Source organism: Anguilla rostrata, chromosome 9 (genome assembly GCF_018555375.3).
Source record: "Anguilla rostrata isolate EN2019 chromosome 9, ASM1855537v3, whole genome shotgun sequence".
Classification (NCBI taxonomy): Eukaryota; Metazoa; Chordata; class Actinopteri; order Anguilliformes; family Anguillidae; genus Anguilla; species Anguilla rostrata.
Window position 1 is genome coordinate 4,318,457 of NC_057941.1, and position 19,567 is coordinate 4,338,023.

At 43.4% G+C, this 19,567-nt stretch overlaps 2 protein-coding genes across 5 annotated transcripts in view; one reads left to right on the top strand and one right to left on the bottom strand.

Moving 5' to 3' along the window:
* The first annotated feature begins 2,118 nt into the window (after positions 1 to 2,118).
* ccni2 (cyclin I family, member 2) lies at positions 2,119 to 6,881 on the top strand. Of its 2 annotated transcripts, none has more exons than XM_064349870.1 (6): positions 2,119 to 2,478; positions 4,192 to 4,348; positions 4,469 to 4,603; positions 4,692 to 4,766; positions 5,110 to 5,250; positions 5,440 to 5,578. In XM_064349870.1, exons 2-6 carry the CDS (start codon positions 4,235 to 4,237, stop codon positions 5,563 to 5,565), a joined length of 591 nt encoding a protein of 196 aa, XP_064205940.1. In that variant the 5' UTR covers positions 2,119 to 2,478; positions 4,192 to 4,234; the 3' UTR covers positions 5,566 to 5,578. The 2 variants fall into 2 exon arrangements, with proteins under 2 accessions (XP_064205940.1, XP_064205941.1); XM_064349871.1 differs by lacking the exon at positions 5,440 to 5,578 and adding an exon at positions 5,784 to 6,881 and having other exon boundaries at positions 2,121 to 2,478.
* Positions 5,055 to 19,567, bottom strand: part of septin8a (septin 8a) — a 33,514-nt gene continuing 19,001 nt past the window's right edge. For 2 of the 3 annotated variants that reach the window (XM_064349864.1, XM_064349865.1), the window contains exons 8-11: positions 18,358 to 18,526; positions 17,818 to 17,950; positions 16,079 to 16,263; positions 5,055 to 7,410 (exon numbers count right to left, since the gene is read on the bottom strand). In XM_064349864.1, the coding sequence (XP_064205934.1) occupies positions 7,248 to 7,410; positions 16,079 to 16,263; positions 17,818 to 17,950; positions 18,358 to 18,526 (650 nt within the window). In that variant the 3' untranslated portion in view covers positions 5,055 to 7,247. Of the gene's footprint in view, positions 7,411 to 13,673; positions 14,894 to 16,078; positions 16,264 to 17,817; positions 17,951 to 18,357; positions 18,527 to 19,567 lie in introns of those variants that run through there. The other variant, XM_064349866.1, reaches the window with a different exon arrangement.

Below are 19,567 nucleotides of genomic sequence, written 5' to 3' on the forward strand. Positions count from 1 at the left end.
GATTCAGTTCAGGAAAAAATACTATTAATGTCACTGTGCGAAATTGTTTCATATCATTTTCTAAAACACATAGCAGGAATATTTGTTTTAAGGTTTATTTATTATTTGAGCACAAACATGTTGCAAATACAAAATCATAAATACTTTAAAAGCATTAAATAAATTCATTTATGGGCATTCTACGAGTACTCTATGACAGGCTTGGAGCCAATGGAAATTAAGAAATTTTTGTGAACCAACTAAAATGCCTGTCGGGTCCTAAAAGATTCTTGAGCCCACAAACAGGGTCTAAATCATATTTCTTGAACTCAGCCAATGAGCATTCGTGAAACAAAGAAAGGTTTGATTAGCCATTGATGGAAAAGGAATGTATGGTGGACCATAATTTGCTAACAAGACTTTCAGTCAATTTGTGGCCTGCCCTTTTCATAGCTGAACTGTAACAGTTGTTTTTTTAGTTTTTTTTCTTCTCTGCTCCGAGCAAGAGGACGAATCAAATGTCACCCCTGTTTGACTCCACCCCTGAGCAGTAGAGAGGTTAATATAGGGCATTGCTGCGAGTGAACGTTCATCGTGTTGTTTACACAAGAACGCCGTGATCCCGCCACATAGTTCAACTATGTCTGAAGTCATCAAACATTCTTACACCCAGCAGCGACATCTTATCGTTGTCTGTAAAATGAACGTTGAGCTCGGCGTGAAGACACTGAAATGAAATCCAGTAACAGGATAAAGGGTATTAATGGTACACTAAAGGGTACATCCATCTATCCATTATCTATACCCGCTTATCCTGAGCAGGGTGCTGGAGCCTATCCCAGCGTGCATTGGGCGAGAGGCAGGAATACACCCTGAACTGGACATGCCGTCGATCTATCGCAGGGCACACACACCGTTCGCTCACACACTCATACCTAGGGGCAAATGAGGGTCTCTAATCAGCCTACCTACCTGCATGTCTTTGGACTATGGGAGGAAAACGGTGTACCCAGAGGAAACCCACACAGACATGAGTAGAACATGTAAACTCCACACAGAAAGGCCCCAAACTGAGATTCGAACCCACAACCTTCTTGCGATGAGGCAACAGTGCTACCCACTGCACCACCATGCCGCCCTAGGGTACAGTCAATTACATTTTTATGTACATATTTGCAAACTTAAATATGAAATACAGCTGAAATTACCTATCCTGGGGCCAAACATCACGAAATGACCACAGTCATAAGCTTTCATTTCACAATCCCTAGAGGAACAACCAAAAACTGTATGTATATCAGTCAAGGCTAAAGAGTAGTTTAGTACAACCAGCAACCAACGTTTTTCTACATCATTGTTTAGCTTATGCCAGTCATACTGCTTACAATAGAAACAATTGTTTGATGAGAGCTTTAATAGAGTGAAAGGTAACATGTCAGTGTGTCAGTTTCGTAAGGGAATCTAAGTAGTACAAAATGACGAAATACAACAAATTCAGCAGCTCGTAGCAGACATGTTATTCAGCATATGAAAATGACAAAAAAACTGGCTCAGCATCCAAAAAATAAATTAGTGAAATTTCAGTATGGGGTACAGTATGTTCATCTTGAAGGTCAAAAATTGGGCAACGCTACAAAGTGTGTGCAGACTACTTTAGTTCTTAGTTTTGCTTTTTTAAAATTTTTTATAAACCATGTGTTATAATATGTACATTAGTACAGTGGAAGAAAAATATAGTCCATATGAGTTGGCCCCATTGGTAATCTGGAAAAATTAGGAAGAGCTAGCATTCGTCAAATTATATTTATATATTTAGTTGCAAAGTCAATCATTTTGTAAACGGTGGTTACATTCATTACATTCTGAACTGTAAATAATAAAAATGTATACCGTCAGATTTCTCAGTATTAAAACGTAACATCTTGCAGTGAATGGCACAGGTGTTACATGGTTGGTTTTTGGAACGAAACAAAAAAAGAAAGAAAAAAATACATTTGGGTCATTTAATATTTGCATAGTAGGAAAATGCAATGTCGAACGATCGCTCATAGCGTTTCCCCTTTTCGCCCTGGGCCAGTAGGCTATGCCTGTCTGACCCACTAACACAAATTTTCGCCTCTTTTCGAAACCAACTCTCACCAGATAAATGACGACTTTGTAGGAGGAGCCTAGGCGTTCAAAATGCAAACAGAAGATCTGATTCTTCTCAACGTTCGCTGATTTATTGTCCTGGTCGGTTGTCTTGTAACAGTTACTCTTGTTTTTATATAGCTTCCCTCATCTCCATTTTATTATACACATTAAATCTGATGCATTTTATAATGCTCCTTTGTTTTAGTTCTGAAGGTTTGCTGCGAGATACTCACCCCTTTTGTGACCAACACTCTTTCCGGGGATTTGAATCCTAGTTTTTGTCAAAATATAAAAAATGGACGAATGAAGATTTAAATGCGGCGCGACTCGAAGTATTTCTTTGTGTTTCGATACCGACAGGTAAGGGTGTATAAAGTTTATTATCATTATTATTATTTGTATATGCTGTAGTAGTTCTAAACCAGCAGACGACCTATGGAGCGACCCCGTCCCGCCCATTACAAATGTTTAGCCATTTCTCTGCAAAATAACTAACGGTATCCAAGTTAGGCGATACATAGTTAACCGAAAATGCGTAATAGTACAACATACGTTTATGCATTTGAAGAAAACATTGGAAATGCACGACCTTTGAATACCCTAAGAAGACATTAGCGAGCTGTGGCAGTGAATCGTTGAACTTAGTTCAATGATCTTAGTGTTAACACCGCCTTCATCTTCTGTACAAACTGAAATATTATTTATCAAGTAAAATAACACGGTGGGCATTGTTGCCGTTTAAATGTTTTGCTTTAAGTGGGCTACTGTATCGCAACATAATTTTGTTTGTGAAGGGGCGGGGTTTGTCTTGAAACAACGTTGTTGTGTACGGTCTTATTTTAATCTCTCCATTTATATCATTATCTTGTTGCTAATTTTATGAGAAACGCCGAAGAAAGTTCTATATGAATGTGTGGGTCGATAATTTGAAAAGCTGTATCTTACTTTTTTTTTAAATTTCAAAATATAGCGAATCAAACTCCAACTGCAGGCTACACTCCTCCGGGGTGGATCTCGGAGCCTAAATGGCAGCTGCCTTCTGCCTAGCTTTGTTTCCTGAATTCGTTCATTGGTGCGAGATCTTGTGACCTTCAGCTGCAAGAGTCTGTTTTAGCTGGCTAGGCGATATATTTGTGAGCAATCTTTTTCTGAATCGTACGAGATGCGCAGTCAACGAACGAAATATTTATTAGCTGGGTGAAATCATGTCACTGATTGACGTTAATTAGTGGTTTTCAAACTCGATTCTCATCGATCCCTGTGTATAGCCTATGGTTTTCTTTCCAATCAATCTCTTGTTCAGTTAAGCTCGTTGAACACGTGAGTTCATTCATAAGTTTTCCTTAAATTTGTTGACACAATGCAGGTCTGGCAAGATATCATTCGCTTTGTCTTTGACTTCTTCATTGTCTACCAAATGGTTAGTTTTAGTCACCATGTGTCCACACTTTCAACAGTTTAGAGCCTATGTTGATTCACCTCGGTCTTTATTTCGTCCGTTCTTTTGTTTTTTGTTTTTTCCTCTCTTTATGTAATCGTTTCAATATGGAAAAATAGTGAATAGGTTATGGAACTTTTAGTCTTAATGGCATGCATACCAGTTTCTGACATAGGCCTAATGTGGCTTAAGAGGGTGAGTGATCCCTGAAAACACGAAAAGCGCAAAAATTCTGGGACTGAAATTGTGGTTGGAACCAGCATACACTCAAGTCGTCTGGGACCGATCTTGAGAACCACCGAATTAAGTGCCTAACGTTACTGCACATTATCTATCTACTGAAGGGGGCGTTTCTTTGTAGCATTTTGGGACGGCATGGCCGGTATGCCATCCGCCAAGTTACGCCTTGGCCTGCCATGTACAGTAGGCCCTACCTGTATAACTTTGAAAGTAGGTAAAGCAAAGATGGCGAATGTGGCATTAACGACATGTAGGTAGGCTGCTCATAATCAGCCGTAAATGCAAATTACTCTTCTTACTGGCTGTATTGTTTTGGTCGGTCCAGTTCACTTTGCAAGATCGCTCGTGATCGAAACTCACATTTGCATACTGTTGACCGACGCGTACGTGTGGTTCCTCAGGTGTTCGCCGCCCTGGGAAAATCTGGCCAACATCAGGATTGCTATGAAGTACCATGGACTCGCGGAGAGCCAGCGGCTGGCGGATTTGCTGGAGGACGCGCTCGCCAAGGAAAAGCGTCTCTGGAAGGTGCCCGTCTTCAAAAACGGCCAAATCCTAGTGAGTGCCTATACTACGAATGCCACGCGCAGGCCGCCAAAAAAAAAAAAATTTTTTTTAATCATATAGCCTACCGTGCGTATAACTGACATTTGCTTTTTTCGTTTCTTCGTGGTATAGGGTACGGATATCTCACAGTTCCAATATCAAGAGGTGATCTTGTGGCTGGGTAAACTGAGCAAATTGTTTAGGTTTTACCCGGAGACCTGTGCGCTTGGAGTATGTATCCTCAACAGGCTTCTGGCTTCAGTGAAGGTGAGCGGGAGACGGTTCGGCTAACTGAACATTATCAAAAAAATCTTCTTAACGTGACACATTGTGAATGTTTGTGTATATTTTTCAGGCACAGCCCAAATATCTACGATGTATTGCAATCACCTCCCTGATACTTGCTGCTAAAGTCAACGAAGAAGATGAGGTCAGTGAGGATTTACTCACTGTGCACCACTGTTTAAACTAGAATTAAATGCAATAGTTTCTAATGTCTAATGTTTTAAAATGCACCATCGTGGCTTTGAGGAATTGTGTAAACAGTCTGCTACTTGAAAGAACATTAATATAAAACTGGTGATGATATGTTTAGGCCCTGGGCACTAGAGTTCAGATTTCACACTCAAGAGTTTGAACATTAGGCTACTTTGATTGTGAACTAATATACGGGGGTGGAAGTGGTTAATAATAATAATTCATACGGCACAAGTACAAGTTGATTTCATAGAATCGGCGTTTATTGGTTTTCTCGATCATGTCTGTTGCCATAGGTGATTGCGTCGGTGAAGGACCTTGCGGCGCGGAGCGGATGCAACTTTTCGACGGCGGAGATCCTTCGCATGGAGCGGATCATTCTAGATAAACTGCGCTGGGACCTTTACACTGCAACGGCAATCGACTTCATTCACATCGTAAGTAGCAGGTTGTCTTTCACCCCAACCCCGCCCCACCCCCACCCCCCCACTCAAATCTAAAATATATAGATTACAAAAAAGCACAAGGGAACCCATGCGTCATTTTGGTCACAAGCACAGCTGGAAAAAAACGCCTCACTAATGGAGTCTTGGTCAGAGAAATTGTGCCTCCATTTTGTTTTGCAGCTTGGCACCTCTGGACAGGAATGCCATGACAGTCAAAAGGCGATTATACTGAGCTCTGGGTCCGTTTGGCATTTGTGCAGCGCCAGCCAGCATTTGCAAAATGTCACGCTGAATGTTCAGAATTAAGCTGGAATTTCAGGCCGAGGCACTTTGTTACTACTTCTGTTCAGTAATAAGAAAGCACAGGCCTTTGCAGTGTGCAGGGGGGGAAAAAACCATCCAGAAATAATTTAATCCTTCTCTAAGTTATGTACATAAAATGTGTAAATAAGAAAATAAAGCTTTGAGAATTAAATACATAAATTTAAGCTGCATCTTTGTACTTTTTTCTTTCCCATATAAAGAGGAAGAGACTGCACCACACTGCTTGGCCGGCTTCAGAAATGGCTTTCTTTGAATCCTTTTGAAAGTAAACGTGATTGCGTCTGTACTTCAAAATTTCACCCTCACAGAACTGTCATTTATATCCCGTGTTCATTGTTGTATGATTAATTCCTACTTCAGTTCATCATTTACAAACGACACCAACATCATACAAGTATAGTACAGTTTAAAAAAAAAAAAAGGGAAAATACATTTCATTCAATTACCTTGTAAACAGACTACGGAAATCTCTATTCTTTATCCAGCATCTCGGCAACTTTACAGAAAATCAGTAACACGTAGAAAACAGATTCTTGTACAATACACCTGTCAACCGTTTCTGTTTTATGGCACAAAGGACTGCGTATAACAGTTCGGTAACACCCTGAATGCACAGAAAACCGCGTAGCCGCGGTTTCGACTTTACACGCTTTGATTCCTCACGCGTTTCGTCCTAGGCTCTTGATCTTTAACTGCTGCACCACCACATTCCTCACGAAAGTTGCTTGCTTTTTTAAAAATAATGCTGATCAAGTGGCGATGGTGGTGTGTGGTCTTTTCAATGATATGAATGGTGGATAGTGGACACCACATCTAAACCTTTCCTCCACAGTTTTTATTAATTTAAATTTTTTTTTTTGTTGTTGTTGCTGAAAGTATGTGATAATCATGGATTTCAGCAACTGTGGTTCTACTGCACCATTCGCATTGATATGTTACACAACAAACCCATAAAACTAAGCATGTTTCCTTTTTTAAAAAAACACACGGCTTATTTGCTAGATTTGAAAGCTTACAAAAGCCAGAGTAAACTTTTTTTTTTTTTTTTTTTAAGATTTCAACTAGAGAAACAACATTTCAACAAGAGGAACAAATCTGGTAGATGCAAACAGAGACAATAGCCAAACCAGGAATCAGAAAGATAGGCCATCCAGTCAGTTAGTTCAAGGGTGTCCGATCTTATCCAAAAAGGGCCAGTGTGAGTGCAGGTTTTTGTTATAGTGCAGCACTACAAAACCTGATTCAACTAATTAACCAATCATGGCCTTCAATCAAGTGGAATCAGGTGTCTTGGTGTTTGGCTAAAACAAAAACCTGCACCCACACTGGCCCTTTTTGGATTCAATTGGACGCCCCCTGAGTCAGTTAAACCATATCTGCCTGGACAGGGAGACAGACTAGCACAGCACATAGCAAACAGAGCGACTTGCACCCCAGCCAAGAAAACTGGGTGGGCACCAAAAGTGAGGGGTAACACAGATGTGGGTGTTCAGGAGAAGACTGCAGGCAAAAGTATGTGTTTAACTGTTAAAGGATTGGTGGACAGGACAGGAAAGGCTCACAATGTTTTGTCTCCTTTTTTTTTTGTTGTTGTTGTTGGCGGCGGTTTTGCAGTTCCATGCCCTGGTGATGTCCGGACACCCCCACCTTCCCCAGCGGTGCGCTCAGAAGAAGCCCTGCCTCCAGGTGGCGCTGTGGACCAGGCAGGTGCAGCACTGTATGGCCTGCCACCAGCTGTCGCAGTTTAAGGGCTCCACGCTGGCCTTGGCCATCATCACCCTGGAGTTGGAGAGGCTGACCCCCGACTGGTTTTCCGTCTTTACGGACCTGTTAAAGAAAGCACAGGTACGACAAGCACGTCTTAAAACTGCAGTCATAGACTGGGGGAGTGGGAGTGGGAGTGGGAGTGGGAGTGGGAGTGGGAGTGGGAGTGGGGGTGGGGGTGGGGGGGTTGAGGTTTGGGGTGGTTGTGATTACGGATGGGACTGTTATACAGAGCTAAGCAAGTACTCGCCAGCTGATTCTTAAATGTTTGGGGGGAATAATGTAATTGGAGAAATGAGATTCATATTTGATTTTTTTTTTTTTTTTTTGCATCTTTCAGAAATATTTGTCATAGTAAAGGGACAAAGTGTGTATAGCCTGTGTGATGCGCGCGCCCCCCCCCCCCCCCGCCATTTAACGTTATCAAAGATTGTCGTTGCGTGGGCTAGCTGGAGAATATGCTTTGAGACGCCTGTAAGTGGGTCTGATGCTGTAAAACGGGCTTTGGGCACAAAGAGTACTCGAGTAAGCACAAGGATAGAGCCGCTTAGAGTCCTTTACAGAAAGTGGCCTTTCCCTAGTTACGATACAGGGGAGAGAAACATTGCTCGGTTGGATGTTTGGTGCGTTCACGAGACTTATTAGTTGAGTAAACGCCGTACATCGTAATTGCATTCAAGAGACGAAGAGTAGAAAACAAGGGGATGGGCGAGGAATTGCGCACAAGTCTTACAGTGAGCAACTCTGCCAGGGCCCTAGAGGGCAGTGTTTTTAATTTAAGCGTTCATTCTCCGCCACAGATCGCGAGCGCCGAGCTCATACGCTGCCGGGAGATGGTGGACGAGTTCTTCGCCAGCCTGGAGTTCGCCTTCCCGCCAAACGCGGTGTACATCTTCCACGCCGCCAACATCGTCGGCGGTCACGCCGGCCGCCCGGACCAGGGTCCAGGGAAAACCCGGGCGTCGGGGGGGCGACCCCCCCGGTGGGCCAGGAGGGTCAGAGCGAACGGAGGCGGGGCGGAGGAGGTGGATGAGTTCTACGACGGTTTCGGGTGCCTGTACAACGAGGAGATGGCGGTGGAGGTCGGGGGTGACGGCACCGGAGGTCTTGGAGAGGCCTACCAGGGCGGAGTCTCACCTTGCCCACCCCTCCAACCTCCTGTCAGCTAGGGCCACCATAAAGGGAGGGATGGGGGGGGGAGGATTAAAAAAAAATGTGTTGCACGGAGCATATGATAAGTGAGTAGTGGGTAGACTAAATGCTGCCCAAAATCTGTGGACTTTGATAGTTACTTTGGGCATATGCAGATGCCCTTTAAAAGGAGCTTATACAAATCAGTACCAACTTTCATAACAAATAATAACACTTTTACATTTACAGGAGTCAAGCTTTTTTATTTTTTAACCTAGGCCACGGTTCAGTCTCACTGCAATGCACATTGTCCTCTACTTTTCTACAGCTGCAAATTTTTTGAGTTTTTAAGCAACAACAAAAAAATAATAGTAGTGCATTAAGGTGGGAGTTTGGTTGCTAATCTTAAGATTGTTTATTTTTATTATTTTTTCCTATTTAACCTTTTTTTTTTTTTTTTTTTAAGAAATGCTTTAATGAGAAATTACAAAACGCTGCATTTTTTTAATGTCACGTTAAGTAAATATATATTTTTGTTACTTTTTGATATTTTGGCGTAAATGTATAGCCTATGCTTAGTCTTCTAAAGAAAGCTATATTCAAATCATTACTGATTTAAGTTACTGAGGTATTGCGTGCATCTTGCTGGGGGAAGGCCACGTTGAAATTATATTGTATATTTTTTGTATATTTTTCATTATAATACTTGTACTATACTACTAACTGAAGTATTTGTGAAAATGTCATCCTTAAACGGAATCTCATTTTCCCCAATATCGTGTTTGTACTTTACTCTCCAGTTTTCTTCTTCGAAACAAAAGCTACTTGTTCCGAAATGTGAATAGCCCCTCCCCAACCCCCCCTCAAAGGTATTCTCTATGGAAGGAGCAGCATGGAATTTCTTTCTAAAAGCTATTTTAACGGCAGCTAAAAGCACTTGTTTTGTAAGATTAAATGCTCAGAGACCCCTGGGAGAAATGTAGCTGAGTGTGCCTGATGGATGCCTGTTTTTTATTTTTTTGTTTTTAATAGGATGCTTGTTGTACTTACCTCTGATATGTCATGTTCCAGTCCTCCTGTCAGTTGGGGACCCAAGCACAAACCAGACGCAATGCAGTCAAACAACTTCTCCACCAGCATTTGTATATACTTCTCAAAATAAAAATGAAAAAAAGGAAAATGTGGACTGTTCTTGGTAAATTTGTTTCGCTATATGAGTATAACGAACAACATCCCAAAAAAAAAAAAATTAAGATGACTAAGAATTGTGGGCAAAGAAATTATGTACAAATATGGCTCTGTCTGAGCTTACTTTTGTGTGCGAGATCTTGTATTTGGTCATTATCACATATTTAAACAATTCAAGATCCAATCTATCAAATGTTTAAAAAAAAAATTCAAGATAGACTGAATGGCAAGATTCTATAATGCTGACCCTGTATTGGCACAGATCTCAATGGCTGAATAGCAAATGCACAGTAATTGGTCTACAAATCATGAAAAGCATAAGTTTGCCAGATACGGTATATGGTTTCAAGAGAATGCATATATATATAACAAAACCCTTTCAGTACATTACATTACAGCCAGTCACTTAGCAAACATTACAGCCAGTCACTCAGCAAATGCTCTTAACCTGAGCAACATCAGTGCAACTCTCAGGAAAACAAAAATGAGATCAACAAAGCACAGAAGACTATTAATAATCAAAAAGTATAACTATAATCTAAAAAACAGTTTGTACTAAAGAAAGATAACATATCCACTAACCAGATAACCTATGTTTGCACTTGATATATACTAGACAAATGTGTCGTTTGGGTAATAGCAGGGTACTACTCATACATATACAGCACCAGGAGTTTGACACTTTGGGGTTTCTCACGGAAACTACAATGACCATAGACTCTTACTCCTTACACACACTGTACTCTCTGACCTCATGTAAAAGCACACAATTCAGATACCATTTAATGTAGCCACACAATAATGCCCCAAACTATATCAACTTTAAGATATGTATACATATTTTTTTTAATCTACGTATATCATAAGGTTGGAGTTTTGATGATGTATGGATAAATATCAGACTTCTTAACTCTTACCCATTAGGGATTTATATGAATGTTGTACTTTAAATGTATTGTATTGTATTGTCCACTGGCCATCCTTTGAAACAACCACAAGAAAACCAATGCCAGTAAATATATAGGTGCAGCATACAAAATTTAATGAATCGGCCATGTTAGAGGATCATTTTTCAGAAAATTCAAAATGGCAGAGAAAACAATAGTGTAAGTTATGGGTCCTTCAGGTAAATTCAGTTCATGGTGAAGAGAGAGGCCGATGTGCCAAATTTTGTAGTGTCCACTTCAGTGTCACCAGCTGGCCAATCTTCACTATATTTAAACTGAGGCAGGAGTGCACCCATCCAAATAAACCTTCCAAGTTTGGTAAACCTTTGGCATAACAGCTAAAATTTAGAGGTTTAATGTTATGAAGAATCCTATTCTATTTTTTTCAAAACAATACAATCCCAGCACCTGTGATGCTTGAACCCTTAATACTTAGAATATCAAATTGTGATCAAGTAACTTGGGCCTGTGGGTCTTCATTCATACACCCAGAGGTGGAAAATCCAGGTTCAAAAATTAAAAGGCCACCCCAGTATATTGGGATTTGCTGATTGGCACAATTCTTCAGCCAGGAGGCAGTACCAATGAGTGAAATCAGCTGGCTGGAGTTCTGGGCAGAAGAAACACACGGCAGGATTTGGAATTTTACACCTCTGCAAACATTCAGGACCAAGATACTTGATTACAGTGTGGGAGGAGGCATTCTGAGCAAACCCACAGGTTACTTTGCAGTCAAAATATTTCCATTCTTTACGGTATGCACATTTAAGGCATCTATGCCTACGTCTATCTCCCGTGTGATTCAAGAGCATTGCTGTGGAAACACCAGTTTCTCAAAAAACTAATGAAATGAATGTGTGCAAATGGTGGAATGCACGTCATGTGACACATACCGTTTTTTACTTAAGGTATAAATGCAAGACCGTAACCTGTCAATACATGCCAAGCTGAAATATTTGCTTCCTGCTGGACTTCCTGCTGTTGCTGCCAATCATGGCAAACACGGCGACGGCAACAACAGGTCTGTGTTTGCTGAAGGAAAACATGCCCGTCAGTTTCTGGGCATGTCTCTCTTACAATACTTACGCTGATTTTGTGCAGGGGGTCATTTTAAAGAACTTTGTTCCTCTAACCAAAATCCGATTACGTAACAGTCCCATCCTAATCCAATGATGACGTACAAAATAAAGTACAAAGATTGTCATTCATCACCTTGGAGGCTTTCTTATGCGACTTGTGGAGCTGGATTTCTACAAAGCTTCAGGCCCAGCTGAGGAAAATATTCAAAAGTCGAGCAAACCTAAGATCAGGTTCTTGCTCAAGTGCGTGTTGCTCGCACGGTTAGCAAACAGATGCTGCAACAAAAGCTCCAAGAATTTGAGTCCAACTCCATAAATTCTTGACAGCTTTTAGTTTCAGTGCGTGGATATTTTTTCCTGTTTGAAGGTCACCTTTTTATCATGCCCCTGAACCTGAAACTGGACGAGCACACTGATTACCTTCCTCTGTTTAACAAACTTACCCTGCACAAAAACTTTGGCAAAGGCCCAGAGAATGTGCAGTGGAGATAAAACCGACTTGCTTTTCTCATTTTATACTTCATTCTTTCACTTTCTTTTTCACATCAGTGACCTTTGAAATAGGGCATAATTTGCATATAACCGTTGCAAATTGTTTCACATTCATGTTTCAAACGTACAGAAAAAGAGCAAAAATGGTCCATTCAGAATATGAAGTTTGAAATTCAGAATTCCAAACTTCTTGTTAACTACAGTGGTGAATATGAAAACCTACCACCAATAAGGAATTACACGGTTATTAATACATTTAATGCATCTATAAATCTATAATGTGAGTAAATGTGTGTAAATTATGAATATTCGGATTCAGAGATTTGGCATCATGCTCCCTCTGCTGTTCAGGCCCTTGCTGTAAGGGAAGTCCCTTCCTGAGGGCAGATCTAGATTTGCTGTGAGGAAAGACGGCCAGTTCACAAACCGGAGAGTACTTGAGGTCACGGAGCACTGGGACACAGGGGAGCAGATTGGGCCCTGGCACAGGGGAGCAGACTGGGCCTCGGCACAGGGGAGCAGACTGGGCCTCGGCGGAGAGGTAAGTAAATGGTAAATGGTAAATGGACTGCATTTATATAGTGCTTTTATCCAAAACGCTTTACAATTGATGCCTCGCATTCACCAGAGCAATTAGGGGTTAGGCGTCTTGCTCAGGGGCCACTTCGACATGCCCAGGGCGGGGGATCGAACCGGCAACCCTCCGACTGCCAGACAACCGTTCTTACCTCCTGAGCCGTGTCGCCCCCCAGTGAGACGTTACGTGCCGCCGGTACAACACCAGCACACCACGGCGCGGCTCTCTCCCCGCCGCACAGATTCATTACCGCTCCGACACACACTCCTCTTTTTTTAGCTTTTGCTTTTCCCCTCCCCTCCTTTTCTTTTTTTTCTTTCTTTCTATCTTATGTACGCCTGGAATTTTCCGGGGACCAATCCGCATTCCGTCTAAAAGCCAGTCCTTCCGGCTTCCTCTGCTCTCCGGCCCAGACAAGCCCCTCCACAACCAGGAAGCTCCAGCACAAAGGAACGTTGCATTGTGTAAAGGTGGAGAAAGCGTTTTTATCAGTGTGCACTACGTGCGTAGTGTAGCCATAGCCGCTATCTCCTGTATTAACAGATGATACAGGCGTTGCCCAATGACATCACTGTTTATCTTTACAATGATGCAGCCAGTGAATTCCAAACCTACCTACCCTCTCCCCCCCAAACCCCCCAAAATTAAAAAAATGATGTGCAGCACTCAAAAAAGCCTCCCTTCACCCCCCCCCCCAATTGCTGCTAGTTAAAATGGTGAAAACTGAATTTTATGTCACCCTACCAATGGGCTGGGGAATACTATTAGAAGTATGCAAATGGTTGAACATGTTTGCTTTTCTAAGGTACTAAACTTCACATCATCCTGAAGACAGAATGTCCAGGTCTAAAGATAGTCCTTAATAAACAAAAACACACCGACAAGTAAAGATTAAGTTATCATGGAACCGTCTGGGGAGCAAGGAGGTGAATTTATTGTCGCAGGGAATAGAGAACGTGGATCAGACAGATCAGATTTCTTTTTTTGTGTTTTAGTTTTTTTTATAGAAAAGTTGAGATTCAGAGGGGACAACTCCAGAGTGAGGTTTTGACTTTATTTCCACTGAAAACCGAATAAAGCCATTCTCCCCTTTCACAGTTAACATAAAAAAAACAAACAAATACGGATCGAAAGTATTTAATTTAGCGTCTCTGCGTCACACAAACTGTGGACTTTCGACACCTCTCTGAGTTTCAGTATCTGAAGTATATACAAAGACTCTTACATACAACATTTGTGTGATATTGCTTAGTGTACGATTACTAGGAATGTAGAACAATGCATATCTGTATAAATTCTCAAAGCAAGTGAGCTCTTAAAATATACACATACACATCTGGATTAATTTTTTTTTTTCTTTTTTTTTTTTTTAAACAGCACCAGAGAAATTAATATTTTGTAGACTTAAGACTGGACTTGTGGGGCTTTTCACTGGCAATTATATATATATATGTACTTATAAACATACATACAGGTAGGCTAATTATTTGACTGATGTTAATGCTATGTATGAAGCAATTAATGCCTAGTCTGGCTCAGAGTTCAGACAGAATTTGATGCTGAGGACGGCAGGCCATGTGTTCTCTTAACACGGTTCCTCAACGTTACCCGGACCACCTGGGCTATCGTCCCAGGAACAGGCAGACACAAATGTCAAGTACCATTGACCAAAATAAGGGAGAGCCGTTTAAGAGTCCATGATTTCGTTCAGACTTCTTCTTTCCTTTAGCAGTCATTATGAGCCATTGACAAAAGTCTCCAAGTGTTTCAAACAATGGAGGCAAAATAAAAAAGTTCCACCTAACTGATATCATGATAAAAACCTATAAAAGGGTGTGGCTACTCACTTATCCAATCAGCTACTCAGGACATACAACACATTCCCCCCTCTCTCTTTCTCTCTCTCTATCTTTCTCTCTCTCTGTCACACCCTCTTTCTCTTTCACTCGTTCTCTCTCGTTGTCTCTCTCGGTCTCTTGCTCCCCCTTAATGTCTTTGGTCGACTTACACAGTGTCATGAAGGAATGTTTAAAAAATGTTTTTAAAAAGACAGAAAAAAGCAAATGTTGACGTTTCTATGGTGATGGAAGACAAATCCGTGGTCGGCCTGGTTTGTAGTGCCCAAAAATTAACTGAAAAAAGAAATGACAAAACATAACCAAATAAACCAATTCAAAATTCATGAAGTCAAATAATACAAATCAATGGTTATAATAAACTGTGATTATGATTTTTAAAATGCAACATTAATTACACTGTGCACTAAAAAAAAACAAAACAAATTAAGATATTTTGACAGAAACTTTACATAAAAGTGTGATTCATGCAACTGCTGAGAGAAAAGTCTGAAAATCACTGGAAGGGGGGTTGGGTAGGGGGGGGCTTAAGCAAATAGGAGTAGCCTACCTCCTCAGTGCATCCATTTGTGCCCACATAGTGTTCTAAATTCTGTGCAAGTCACAGTTTTATTGATGTTTCAGTAGAGGGCGCTGCAAGCTACACATTTCTTCTCAAATTGAAGACTGACTGGCGGTTAAAGGAAAAATCTGATAATCTAAGATCCATAGTTTAAATATTTTTAAAGTGAAAACCTCCACCTGTCATTCCTTCTGAGTTGATTAAAAAAAGGTGATTATCGCCATGGAAACCACTGTTTATCTTCAGTGAAACACATACACTGAAAATATTTGTGTACTTACCAAATGACAGTTGTGGGTGTTTTTTTTCCATTCTCACTATGATTACTATCAAACAAAAATATTGAAAAGACATCATAATTCAGAAAGCACTGCCTGGATAAACCACAAAATGGATGAACTGAGGTTCTTTCTGAAGCCAGCACAACACAGGAAGTGTAGCACATAGCGTCCACAAGATGGCGCCAACAGTTGGCGCTCGTCTCGGGGCAGATCTCAATCTCGTACCTAGAAAAATAACACTTCCTCCTCTCCCTCTGTTACTGCGTGTAGGGAGCTGCCATGCCGCGTTTTTCGCCTCCAGAGAATCAATCCTCACCTCCCTCAATTAGTGCCGTTAAAATGACAACGCCCCCCCTCTGTTGCTGAGAAAAAGCAAAGAGCCTGCGTGCAATAGCAAGCTGCCGCTGCCAGCTTGTCCCTGCCTCACCTTGCCAGCACTGCTGGTGACGAGACAGAATGCCCGTCACTTCCAAACCCCGCCCACCCCCACTCCCACCCCCCAACCCTGTCGCTCCTCAGCAGAGGGGAAGAAGCAAGTGGAAAGAGCGAAGAACAGGAATGAGAAAGGGAGGAGAGGAGAGGAGGAGAGGAGAGCAAAGCAGAGGGAAGCTCTCTTACTTCTTCTTGTCCTTGTCCTTCTTGAAGGGCTGTGAGGACTGTAGGGACTGGGCCTGCAGCGTCTCGGCCGCCACCTTCCTCCTGTTGAAGGCGTTCATCTCCTCCTCCAGGTCCCGCCTCTTCTCCTCCACCTTCCTCTTCTCCTCCTGGTGCATGCGCTTCAGCTGCTCAAACTTGTCGTGAAGCTGGGGGGTGGTGGGGGGGGCAGACCCGAACAATCAGTGAGCATCATCAGGAACACAAAAAAAACCTTCCCAGAGTGTCTCAGTCAGGTAAATGTGCTCAATTGTAGAACACAGCCAGTGCATTGAATAGCCTAAATAATTTTGTGTGACGCTGTATTCCGAGTTGCACGTTACCCCAAATGCAGGGCTGCCCAAAATCATCCGAAAAGGGCTGGTGTGGGTGCGGGTTTCTGTTTTAGTTCAGCACTACCACAGCTGACTCTACTCATCGAGGTCTTTATTGATGGCCATGATTAGTTAATCAGTTGAGTCAGATGTCTTAGTAAAATAAACCTGCTGTGCACACACCGGCCCGTTTCAGATCAGGCTGGACCCCCCCAGCTCTAAAGGTTGGCTCTGAGCACACTGAAGTAAAGTGCCCCAGTGTAGCTGAAGCTGCTCTGTATGAATCTAGCTGACGAAGCAGCGAGAAGATTGGCTGAGGAGATCTGGCAGGCCTGATTGGCTGAGGAGATCTGGCAGGCCTGTCACACCAGCTGGTCGCGGATGTACGTAGCGTGCGTCCGTCTGCTGCAGCTCCACACACAGAACCAAGCCTCAGACAAGCACCGTCTGCATGGAGATCCGATCAGACAGCAGGACGGTGGAACTCAAACATCATAAGATGTTACTGAACCTTGTGTCCTCAGCATTTAACCCAATCATAGCTACTTTAGGAACAGTGGGCAGCCACAGTGCAGCGCCCGGGGACAAACCCCAGTTCTGAGGCCAGTGCCTTGGTCACGGGTAATGGCAGGAATGTACCTAACCTGACGTGCGTGTCCTTACCTAACCTCAACATGCATCTGAGGTTCTACGCGGAAGCAAACACTATGGCACACCAAAAATCTACCAAAACGGGTTTTCCCCAAACACAGACACTCAAAAAAACGGTATCACGAGCGGGACCGCGAGCTGCAGTCAGAATTATAAAACAAAACTCACTCCTGCCAATTGTGAAAAGCATCATCGCCAGTATGGCCGCTTTTAGAAACAGGGAACAGGGAACATTGGCTGGCGTGCTGAGACCGCACTGGGAGTCGACTGGCCTGCCTTGTTCACACAACCGGGGACTACGACAGCGCCGACAGCGTTGGCACATGGCGATGCCAGCAGGCCAGCTGATGCCTCAACAACCCACACGAGGCGTGATGACTTTACCAGCAAGGGAAGCTAGCCGATCTCCGAAAAACTCACACTGGGCTCAAACTAGGCTTGGCATCAATGCCCCTTTCAAAATCACGGTTAACTGGGAAACATTTTCTCATGATTATCGATATATATATCGGCAAGTCTCATATGAGAACACCAGCCGTAGACCAGGTTATAAACTGGTTTAACACTTTCTGCCAAAATATTTCATATATCGATCCCTAGCTGAAACACTTAAGGTTTGATCAAGTGGAGGGGGACTGGGGGAGTGGGCGGGCGGTTGCCTGAGGGTTTTTGGGGTCCCCCTTGTGCAACCTGCCCCCCTCCCCCTCCCCCTCCTCCACCCGCTCAGCAATCTCTCACCTCCCTCTCCTTCTCCTTCAGCTCCGCCTCCGTCTCCTTCACTTTGTTCACGAACATCTGCCTCATCTCCTCCTCTTTGCGCTGCAGGTCCCCCAGGAACTCCTTCCGCTTGGCCTCGTACGTCTCCTGCAGGCTGCCGTGGGGGGAAGGGGAGAACATTACTCCTCCTGCTCCTCCTCCTCCTCCTCCTCCTCCTCCGTGTTCAGAATCACAAAATGAGTGTCAATGTACCCCCTCTAATCACAAAATGAGTGTCAGTCCCACCCCACCCCAATCACAAATGAGTGCCAGTGCCCCCCCCCCCACCCCAATCACAAAATGAGTGTCAGTCCCACCACCCCCCCCCCCACCCCAATCACAAAATGAGTGTCAGTGTGCCCCCTAGGAATCCAGCCCCTAGTTAGTAGATAATGAACCCTGTTCGACAGCAATACTCCTCTGGATTGACCCAGATTAGAGCGGTAATGTCACATGTTCCTCAGCATCCTCAACCAATCAAAAAGCGCCTGCACCCGCGGGCGGAGGAGCGCTGCCGCTCACCTGAAGGGCTGGCTGTCGGGGTCGGTGTCCTTGAAGCCCATTTCCTCCAGCTTGCAGCGGCGGTAGAGCTCGTAGTGACGGGCGTGCGTCTGCTCCCGCAGGTCCTCCATGTTGACCCGGATCAGCATCTCCCGCAGCTTCACGAAGTCGCAGTGGCTCTCGTTCTCCACTGGGGACAGCGGAGAGAGAGGGCTCGAGTCACGCGGGCGGCCGTGTCGGACAGCCTCCCGGATCCCACAAGGCTAAACGCCACTCTGGGGTCGGAGGACGAGAACTCCCGTTTCCGGTCAACCACCATCAAGCGGTCGGCCAAGAAACTCCAGATTTCCTGATGCTGGTTCCTTTCACGTCATCTAAATCTCAATAATAAATGTGAAGGTTTGTCGCCTGTTGACAGCAACAATAATTCTGTGTGAATAAAAACCGTTTTCCTAAAACACATTGTTTTCTTTTTTCCACAGAAGGACATTTTGGGTTAGACCTTTTCATGGGAGTCTGTTGTTAGAATGTGGACCCAGACTGACCCTGAAAGCTCTAGACACGGTCATACTCAACAACCCCCACCGGCCTACTGGCCCCCCCTCCCCCTCCCAAATGCTCTGAGGTCACAGACATTCTTACTTTTAAGGATCTGTTCTCCCAATAGGATAACGAGTGACAGTGAAGTCAAATATTGTTTATAAGACAAAGCCCTAGAGGGATCTCATGCATTCCTACTCTCTCACTTTCCCTCCATTTTGACCCAAGCTTCACCATGTCTGCCAAAGAATGGGACTGGCGGGAAAGAAAAAAGGTAAACATACCGAAATTAGCATCATTTCTGTGCGTGGAGAGCTCAAGAAGCCCCTAGCGATGTTTTTCCGCAGGAAGTCAAAGACGTTTGGGTAACAGACCTCTGCTTTAAAAGGTTGAGTTGCTGTGGGGTGACCCTTAAAATTGGTGGGGAGCCGCTCACAGGAAATGGCCTCAAAGATCATCTTTAACGCCGAGGCTCTCAGTGGCCTTTTCAGAAGCTAACTCCTTAACATGTTTTATTTTTTTCCCCCTCTTTCCTGTCCGTAAAGACATCCACTTAATGGGCCGTGTCAAAGGCACGTCAGCTTGGCGTAATGAGAAACACATGTCGAGCCACACGAGAAGCCTGTCAATGCACGACCAGGCCTTCTTCATGAGCCGCGAGGATGAGGATGAAGATGAAGATGAAGATGAA

What these genes read in the sequence shown, in the direction of transcription:
- ccni2 (XM_064349870.1), top strand. Translation starts at nt 4,235, where the DNA reads ATGAAGTACCATGGACTCGCGGAGAGCCAGCGGCTGGCGGATTTGCTG. An exon ending in GGCTTCTGGCTTCAGTGAAG is followed by an intron (nt 4,604 to 4,691) that starts GTGAGCGGGAGA and finishes TATATTTTTCAG; the next exon opens with GCACAGCCCAAATATCTACG. An exon ending in CAATCGACTTCATTCACATC is followed by an intron (nt 5,251 to 5,439) that starts GTAAGTAGCAGG and finishes TTTGTTTTGCAG; the next exon opens with CTTGGCACCTCTGGACAGGA.